The sequence below is a fragment of the Thalassophryne amazonica genome, chromosome 12 (genome assembly GCF_902500255.1).
Source record: "Thalassophryne amazonica chromosome 12, fThaAma1.1, whole genome shotgun sequence".
In the NCBI taxonomy this organism is placed as follows: Eukaryota; Metazoa; Chordata; class Actinopteri; order Batrachoidiformes; family Batrachoididae; genus Thalassophryne; species Thalassophryne amazonica.
In genome coordinates this window covers 27,931,663-27,941,447 of record NC_047114.1, presented here as the reverse complement: position 1 = coordinate 27,941,447, position 9,785 = coordinate 27,931,663, and the positions used below count along the sequence as shown (strand labels likewise).

Below are 9,785 nucleotides of genomic sequence, written 5' to 3'. Positions count from 1 at the left end.
TCCTCTGAATCCTTGAAATAAATTTTTCGAATGGTTTCCAGCTGCTTGTCTCTAACAGTTTCTGAAAAAATTCTGATGGAAAAAAAAAGCCCAAATCATTCCGCCATTTCCTGACAATGAAAATCCGACGAGGGGGCTGGACCACTCCTCCCACAAGGCGTGCTCACAGGCGAATGACGCAACCGACAGGCGTGGAAAAACTCACGCATGCGCACAAAGGTTCAAGCTTGGCTGACGTAAAACATATGAATCAAATCCATATGGTTTTTGAAAAAAATAATACTTTTCTAATAGACCTCGTATTTTTTATCTTTCTATGTTTGTTTGTCCACTCACACTGTTTGTTTGTCTCAGAAAATGGGTGTACTGTATCAGAATGGCTTTACAGTAATTCCTGCATTATAAGCCACACCTGAGTACAAGTAGCATCTTTTTTTTTTTTTGAGTGGAACTCAGCGTTTCCCTGAGGGCACGTTTAACAACATACACTAACTCAGTTTATTACATGTGCACACCACAGCCTGTGCTGTTACTTCACATAAGGACTTTTACATTTCAAAAATAAGCAAGATGAGCAAATAAACTTTGTATAGCTTATTGGATAAAAGAACTCAAACGAACATGCTTGCATCCAGCACTGGAAACACTACAATAAAAAACATGAGTCCTTTTGATGTTGTTTTTTCTTAATCAAGTCTTTGATTTGGGATTTTTGTGCATTGTTGTTATGCACTTTTATTATTGGTGTTTATTATTTTATTAACAGAGTTTGTGTTTAGTAGTTTGGATCTGGGGAAAGCCCTATATAAATAGTTTTATTACTATTATTATTATTATTATTATTTTGTTATATGACTCAAGACCTCCCAAACAAATTAAAAGTAACAACTGCAACTTATACTCTGGAAAACGTAATTCTTTGGTTCATATGATGTTTTTGTTCAATCCCTTAAAATAAAGCTGGAAGTCTGCACTTCAATAACATCTTGATTATTTAATTTCAACACCATTGTGATGGTGTGTAGAGGCAATATTACAAAAATTGCATCCCTGACCAAATTCTTATGGACTTGACTGTAAATCAGCACCTTTAAATACAATGTGAGCAAACGTTAACATGAAATCTGAGTTTTGGCAATAAATAGATATTAATCTACAATATGGAGTTAATTAAAACAGCTCTCGTATGAAGCCATAATAAATAAATAATTTATCAGAAATAAATATATTTTACTTTTCTACAGTAATACATGAAGATGCACGGCATCCATTTGGCTGAGTTCACCTGAACATAGAATTGATGCAAGGAAACGTGTTGTGGCCGAGCGGTGAGGGAAAATGTCCGTCACTGTGTCAGCGCAAATCACAGTTCAAAATCACAGTGTTTGAGTTTTTAGTGTTTCTGTGTCGTCAGAGCTTCAGCTTTCAGGATGTGCTCACAAAACAACACACGTCTGTCGTGAGTCCTCGTCAGTCTGGCGGACGTGGCGTTGTTATTTAGCTGAAAACATTCCACATATGAGGCCAGACTGAAAGTCCTGGTGTCCTCCAGATCAATGTTTTGACCTTTTCCCTCAAGCCCAGTGTTTTCCTCATTTTCAACAATGACATCACAGGAAGCACACACGTGTCCCCCCTTGTTTCCTGCATTTGTCCCACCCAGCCCTGCTTTGTGTGTGTTCCAGCGCCCCCCTCAGGCCTCTAGGCCTTCTTGCAGCCCCCGATTCCTCTCTGAGGAGGCACGCTCTTCCAAGTTGGTGTGTTCAGCCCATACAGATGCAGCTGGCAGCAGACAGAGACTGGATGGTCCTCCACGTGGTTTGGGCATCCATGAAGGAGACGGGCTCATAGCGCTCGGGCCGACAGCACGGGTGGTTGCTCACTTTACGGGCGGTGTGCCGAGGCAGTGAGCCATTCTCCAGCAGGGCCTTCAGAGCCAGGTCATAGTTTGTGCGTGAAGACTGGCACGTGCCAACACAAAACTTGAAGAGAACGATCTCATCGGAGTCAAAACCCAGGCCCAAATCGCGAACCCTCATCTCTCTCTTTTCTACCCGACAGTCTCTGCTGTTCTGCTTCGGCCGCCTGCTGTTTTTAACCTTCCTATCAACATTTCCTTCCTCTTCTTTGTTTTTCTTCTTCCTCTTCTTCCTTTTCTTCGGTGACCCTTTGGACTGAGGTTCTAAGGAGTCAGAGGAGCGTGGGGACCGCCCCACCCAGCGACTACTGGGATGGTCATCCACTTCATCCGTTACAAAGGGATCTGAAACAGACACAACACGGCGAGGGTGAGCACTGTGTCAAAGGACTCCTGAAATACAGCACCCTTAATAACAACAACAAACAACCAGCACCCGTAACATAAAAAAAAAAACATAAAATATACAGCACCCGTAATAACATCAAAAACCATACAGCACCCATAATATCATAAAACATACAGCACCCATAACAACATCAAAAAAACATACATAAAACATACAGCACCCGTAACAACATCAAAAAACATTCATAACACATATACAGCACCGTATTATCAAAAAACATACATAAAACATACAGCACCCATAATATAAAACATACAGCACCTGTAATAACATCAAAAAACATTCATAAAACATACAGTACCCCTAATAAAATAAAACATACAACACCCGTAATGACATCAGAAAACATTCATAAAACATACAGCACCCATATCATAAAACATACAGCACCCGTAACATCAAAAAACATACATAAAACATGCAGTACCCCTAATAACAAAATAAAACATACAGCACCCATAATATCATAAAACATACAGCACCCATAACATCAAAAAACATACATAAAACATGCAGTACCCCTAATAACAAAATAAAACATACAGCACCCATAATATCATAAAACATACAGCACCCATAACAACATCAAAAAAACATACATAAAACATACAGCACCCGTAACAACATCAAAAAACATTCATAACACATATACAGCACCGTATTATCAAAAAACATACATAAAACATGCAGTACCCCTAATAACAAAATAAAACATACAGCACCCATAATATCATAAAACATACAGCACCCATAACAACATCAAAAAAACATACATAAAACATACAGCACCCGTAACAACATCAAAAAACATTCATAACACATATACAGCACCGTATTATCAAAAAACATACATAAAACATGCAGTACCCCTAATAACAAAATAAAACATACAGCACCCATAATATCATAAAACATACAGCACCCGTAACAACATCAAAAAACATACTTAAACATACAGTACCCATAATAACAAAATAAAACATACAGCACCCATAATATCATAAAACATACAGCACCCATAACAACATCAAAAAAACATACATAAAACATACAGCACCCGTAACAACATCAAAAAACATACGCAAAACATACAGCACCCGTAATGACATCAAAAAACATTCATAACACATATACAGCACCGTATTATCAAAAAACATACATAAAACATACAGCACCCATAATATAAAACATACAGCACCTGTAATAACATCAAAAACATTCATAAAACATACAGTACCCCTAATAAAATAAAACATACAACACCCGTAATGACATCAGAAAACATTCATAAAACATACAGTACCCCTAACAACAAAATAAAACATACAGCACCCATAATATCATAAAACATACAGCACCCGTAACATCAAAAAACATACATAAAACATGCAGTACCCCTAATAACAAAATAAAACATACAGCACCCATAATATCATAAAACATACAGCACCCGTAACATCAAAAAACATACATAAAACATGCAGTACCCCTAATAACAAAATAAAACATACAGCACCCATAATATCATAAAACATACAGCACCCGTAACAACATCAAAAAACATACATAAAACATGCAGTACCCCTAATATCATAAAACATACAGCACCCGTAACAACATCAAAAAACATACATAAAACATGCAGTACCCCTAATAACAAAATAAAACATACAGCACCCGTAACAACATCAAAAAACATACATAAAACATGCAGTACCCCTAATAACAAAATAAAACATACAGCACCCATAATATCATAAAACATACAGCACCCGTAACATCAAAAAACATACATAAAACATGCAGTACCCCTAATAACAAAATAAAACATACAGCACCCGTAACAACATCAAAAAACATACTTAAACATACAGTACCCATAATAAAATAAAACATACAGCATCCATAATATCATAAAACATACAGCACCCGTAACATCAAAAAACATACAGTACCCATAATAACAAAATAAAACATACAGTACCCATAATAACTAAATAAAACATACAGTACCCATATCATAAAACATACAGCACCTGTAACAATATCAAAAAACATACGCAAAACATACAGCACCTGTAACAACATCAGAAAACATTCATAACACATACAGCACCGTAATATCAAAAACATACAGCACCCATATCATAAAACATACAGCACCAGTAACATCAAAAAACATACATAAAACATACAGTACCCATAATAAAATAAAACATACAGCACCCGTAACATCAAAAAAACATACGCAAAACATACAGCACCCATAACATCAGAAAACATTCATAACACATACAGCACTCGTAACAACAAAAATTGTACATAAAACATACAGCACCCGTAATAACATCAAAAAACATACGTAAAATATACAGCACCCGTAACACCAAAAACAAGGCTCACCAAATCTTTGGCCAAAATAATAACAGGCTGTCGGCTAGGACACACAATTCATGATTTGTTTTTATGACAGGTCAGCAGCTGGACTTTTTTTTTTTTTTTTAAGACGAGGCATTTTTTGCAACCATGCTTTTTCCATTCATTTAATTTAATTCATGGGTAGCACAGTGGCTTAGTGGTTAACACTGTTGCCTCACAGCAAGAAGGCCCTGGGCTCGGTTCCCACCTGGTCCTCTCTGTGTGGAGTTTGTGTGTTCTCCCGTTTGTGGGGCTGCATCTCATTATGACGACAAATGAAATAGAAACTGTAAATTGCCTGTAGGTGTGAGTACATGAGTTCGTCCGTCAGGGTGTACCCCGCCTCCCAACCTGTGACAGCTGGGATAGAATCTAGCACCTCATGACCCTAAATTGGATTAAGAGGGTATAGAAAATGGATTAATTCATTTAAGTCAGTTCTACATGATGTGTTCACTATTTTCAAGAGAAACATGCAGCAAAATTTAATAAGTTACTCACTGTAGACTCTCTTTATATGCAGAGTTACGGAGTGGCCAGCAGAGGGCATCCTATGCCTTCAGGATTTCTACTTGAGAGCTGTGTTCCATTCGGTTTGTTTTTAGCTTTGGCTTGCTGCTGTTGTGGATTATGTCACAGTTATTGGTTCTGTATAAAATATTTTCAGTTGCACAAATATAAGTGAACATCCTTCATATATCAGATTTTATACATGCCAGACGTCGACTATGTCAATGAAAGTGACTGTCTAACAAATTTGGGTTTGTCCAATTTATGAAACATCATCATTTATATGATTATTCTATCATGTTTTAGTTCTTGTGTTGAGTTCACTACGGTAGCCAGTGAACAGAATTCATTTTAATTGTGAGATCTGACACAGTCCGTGATAGTGGGATATGGTTTGTGGTGCACATAACTGGTACTCATGGTGCTTCTGCGTGCTAAAAATAAATGATGCGCAACAGAAAACAAGGGAAGCACGTCATAAGAGGAAAGCAATGACAGATTGTAGGAAGTGTGTTTTCCTCTGCTGTGCATCAATGATGTTTAGCACACACAAGCACCATGAGTACCAGTTATGTGCACCCCTACATTTATCCTATTGCATTCCTGCCCACTGACTCCTTGTAGAACTATGAAATGCTTTAACGGCTATAAATTTCTGGTTTCCACAAACCTACCTAACACCCAGTATGTGCAAACCTTGAATAGTTAAAGAGCCAGAACCTATCCCTGGTGAACCTCAGTTTTCTATCTGTGTCTAGGATGGCTATGATGCCGAGCAAGTTGCTGGAGATCCCACACATTGTCAAGATATTCCAGAGGGCAGGCCAGTGATACAAATCAACTTTTCAAAAATAAAGAACTTTAATCTGAAACAATAAATAAAAAAAATGAATAAATCACTGCCGATATTTGTACTTGCTTTCAATGAGTTCACACAGCACACTTGGTAGGGAATACAGAGGGTATTTTTACTGGCCCTGAGTGAGTGGAAAAACATATCTCAGACTTCCTGGAGGGCCTGAGGATTGATGAGTCAATGGTAAAGTAACTTCAGTGTCTCTGGTCTCTGTCTCTGCTGTGCCACTCGAGGGATTCTGCTGTCTCTCATATTTGTTTCAGACCTGCTTCAAAGTCAACCCACTTATATAAAAAAAAAAATCTAGCAAAAATTTGCTTCAGAAAATAAGTTAGTGATTGCAAATGTACAAAACACTAAATAATTCAGGGAGTAGGCCCTGTTTTCAAACACTACAACATTCATTGATTTAAAATGCTCAAAGCACTGTATGAATCAAACACTCAAAACACTGAATAAAACAATCAATGTAAAAAAAAAAAAAATACTAGAAACATCAAATGGTGCAGCTGCTTCAGAAAATTATTTCTTTTTTAAAGTTTGGATCACTGTGATAGCGCCATCTAGTGGACAGCAGGACCTCTGCCTCCCAAACACACAAAATAGCTTGTTTATGCAGCTGAGAGTTCTGATGAATCATGATCCACCAAGAGCTCATTCTCCTGTGTAATGAAACTCATGTCTCACTTTGAATTCAACCAAATTTTTCATTCTCTATAACGTGTAAATATTTAATGATAGTGACACGAAACCGATCCAAAGCGCTCTTTCCGCTCCACTGAAGCAGATGTACATTGATAAGTGTTTCATTACCATACAGAGCATGCCAAGTGGAGTAAGGGTCGCTGTCATCTTCCTGCTCCTCGTCTGGAAGCGGCACAGGGACCTCTCGCTCCTCCTGGCCTCCCAGGAGGTCCACTGCATGACCCAAGTCTGTGCCTCTTGCTACATCTGCCACATGGGCTCCTTCCACTAGGGGCAGCAGAGAGAACAGCACCCACAGCAGCACCTAGAGGAACCAGACGAGCAATAGAAGAAAAACTTTACTTAATGAATCTAAAAATATACAAGTTAAAGATGTTCATTTTTGCCTTAAAAATAACCATCTGCAGCATGACATGACCAGATTTTTAGGAGTATAAGTCACATTTTTTTTTTTTTTTTTTTTTTTTTTTTTACCAGTTTGGGAGGTCCTGTGTATTATACATATGACTTATACACACGCACAAAAAAACAAAACATTCTTTGTTTGTAATAATAATAACAATAACAATATTAATAATAATAATGACTATGGATATAGAAGTTTGACAGGAATCAAAGCACTAAACAAAACAAACATCAATGATTAAAGAATAAATGGCAATAGCAAAAACAACTCAACAAGAATGCATAAAATACCCAAAATTAAGAGGTAATAACAGAAAAAAGGTGTGACTTATACTCCAGTGTGACAAATATGGGTTGTTCCTCTGCAAGAGGCATTAAATACGTGTAACTTATACTCCGGAAAACATGGTACTTCAAAAAAAAAAAAAAAAAAATATATATATATATATATATATATATATATAAATATAGAGAGAGAGCGAGAGAGAGAGAGAAAGAAGACACGTCTGTATAACACTGGACATGAACTGCTCATGAGAACTGATAAAGTAATAACAGTAAAAACGTAGTAGGTCAGACACGGCGCCCGTATCATCAGTGTACGTCAGACACGGCGCCGGTATCATCAGTGTACGTCAGACACGGCGCACGTATCATCAGTGTAGGTCAGACACGGCGCCCGTATCATCAGTGTACGTCAGACACGGCGCACGTATCATCAGTGTAGGTCAGACACGGCGCCCGTATCATCAGTGTAGGTCAGACACGGCGTCCGTATCAGTGTAGGTCAGACACGGCGCCGGTATCATCAGTGTAGGTCAGACACGGCGCCGGTATCATCAGTGTACGTCAGACACGGCGCCCGTATCATCAGTGTAGGTCAGACACGGCGCCCGTATCATCAGTGTAGGTCAGACACGCGCCCGTATCATCAGTGTAGGTCAGACACGGCGTCCGTATCATCAGTGTAGGTCAGACACGCGCCCGTATCATCAGTGTAGGTCAGACACGGCGCCGGTATCATCAGTGTAGGTCAGACACGCGTCCGTATCATCAGTGTAGGTCAGACACGGCGTCCGTATCATCAGTGTAGGTCAGACACGGCGCCCGTATCATCAGTGTAGGTCAGACACGGCGTCCGTATCAGTGTAGGTCAGACACGGCGCCCGTATCATCAGTGTAGGTCAGACACGGCGCCCGTATCATCAGTGTAGGTCAGACACGGCGCCCGTATCATCAGTGTAGGTCAGACACGGCGTCCGTATCAGTGTAGGTCAGACACGGCGCCCGTATCATCAGTGTAGGTCAGACACGGCGTCCGTATCAGTGTAGGTCAGACACGGCGCCCGTATCATCAGTGTAGGTCAGACACGGCGCCCGTATCATCAGTGTACGTCAGACACGGCGCCCGTATCATCAGTGTAGGTCAGACACGGCGCCCGTATCATCAGTGTAGGTCAGACACGGCGCCCGTATCATCAGTGTACGTCAGACACGGCGCCCGTATCATCAGTGTAGGTCAGACACGGCGTCCGTATCAGTGTAGGTCAGACACGGCGCCCGTATCATCAGTGTACGTCAGACACGGCGCCTGTATAAGCGAAGCGCGCATCTCAGGCGCATTATGGGCAGGCTAAAGTTTTCAGCTACCAACCCACAAGCTATGGCGGCGGAAAGCAGCGAGGAGTGCTGTGATTTGGATCATTTCAACCACTGGAAAGTTGACGATTTAAAGCGTTTTTGTAAGCTCCGCGGATTGCCTGTTACAACCAGGAATATGTACAGCAGTGGACAGAAATGGAAAGAAGAGCTGGTTGCGCTTGCGTGTGCTGCATCTGTACAGAAAGTACCATTAGTGCCGACAAAGGAGGAAGAGCGCTCTGCTGTCGAAAATGACCCATGCTTGTTGATAGTTGGAGAAAAACAAATTTCTGACCCCTTGAAAGCAACTGACGGATGGTTAGACGAAGTCCAGAGACTGAAACTGTGGATACTGCAGAATATTTGCTAAGCAGGGATGAGAAAACGCTACTCCGCTGTGAGACGGTGAGTCTCACATATAACCTCTTTGGTGTCACATTTGTTTTGATAAGTTGACAGACATACAATATGTGCATGCATGCAGTTTGTTTATAGAACATGTCAATTTTACAATATTACGCACGTGCCACGTCATTCATGGCGCGACATTACAGTCATAAGCCTATGCACGAAAACGGCGGCACAGTTTCAGGATATTGACAAAATAAATGTGTGCAAGAAACTTACAATTTTAGTCCGTCTTTTACGTCCGTCTGGATCTTTCTTTTCTGTGGCGAAATTGTGTAGAATGAACGGAGGTTTACGACCACATTTCTTCTTCTTTCTGTCTTTGTGTGGACTCGGCGGAGCTTTGCAATCGTGTGTTTTCAACCAACTTTCAAGCCTATAATTACGTTCGAGCATTTGAAAACAGCACAATGCGCCCCTGTCATTGTATGTGTCGCTTAAAGCTTAAAGGCTTTGAAACAATCCCTGTAAGCCTTAACTTTTACAGTCCGCTAATGCTACTGTATACGAAATTC

General features: G+C 39.9%; 1 protein-coding gene across 1 annotated transcript in view; it reads right to left on the bottom strand.

The window, feature by feature from the left end:
* Positions 1-399: 399 nt before the first annotated feature.
* LOC117521084 (glial cell line-derived neurotrophic factor-like) overlaps positions 400-9,785 on the bottom strand; it is an 89,671-nt gene continuing 80,285 nt past the window's right edge. Inside the window, exons 3-4 of the mRNA XM_034182405.1 lie at positions 6,925-7,120; positions 400-2,263 (exon numbers count right to left, since the gene is read on the bottom strand). Coding sequence (XP_034038296.1) covers positions 1,764-2,263; positions 6,925-7,120 — 696 coding nt within the window. The 3' untranslated portion in view covers positions 400-1,763. The remainder of the gene's footprint in view (positions 2,264-6,924; positions 7,121-9,785) is intronic.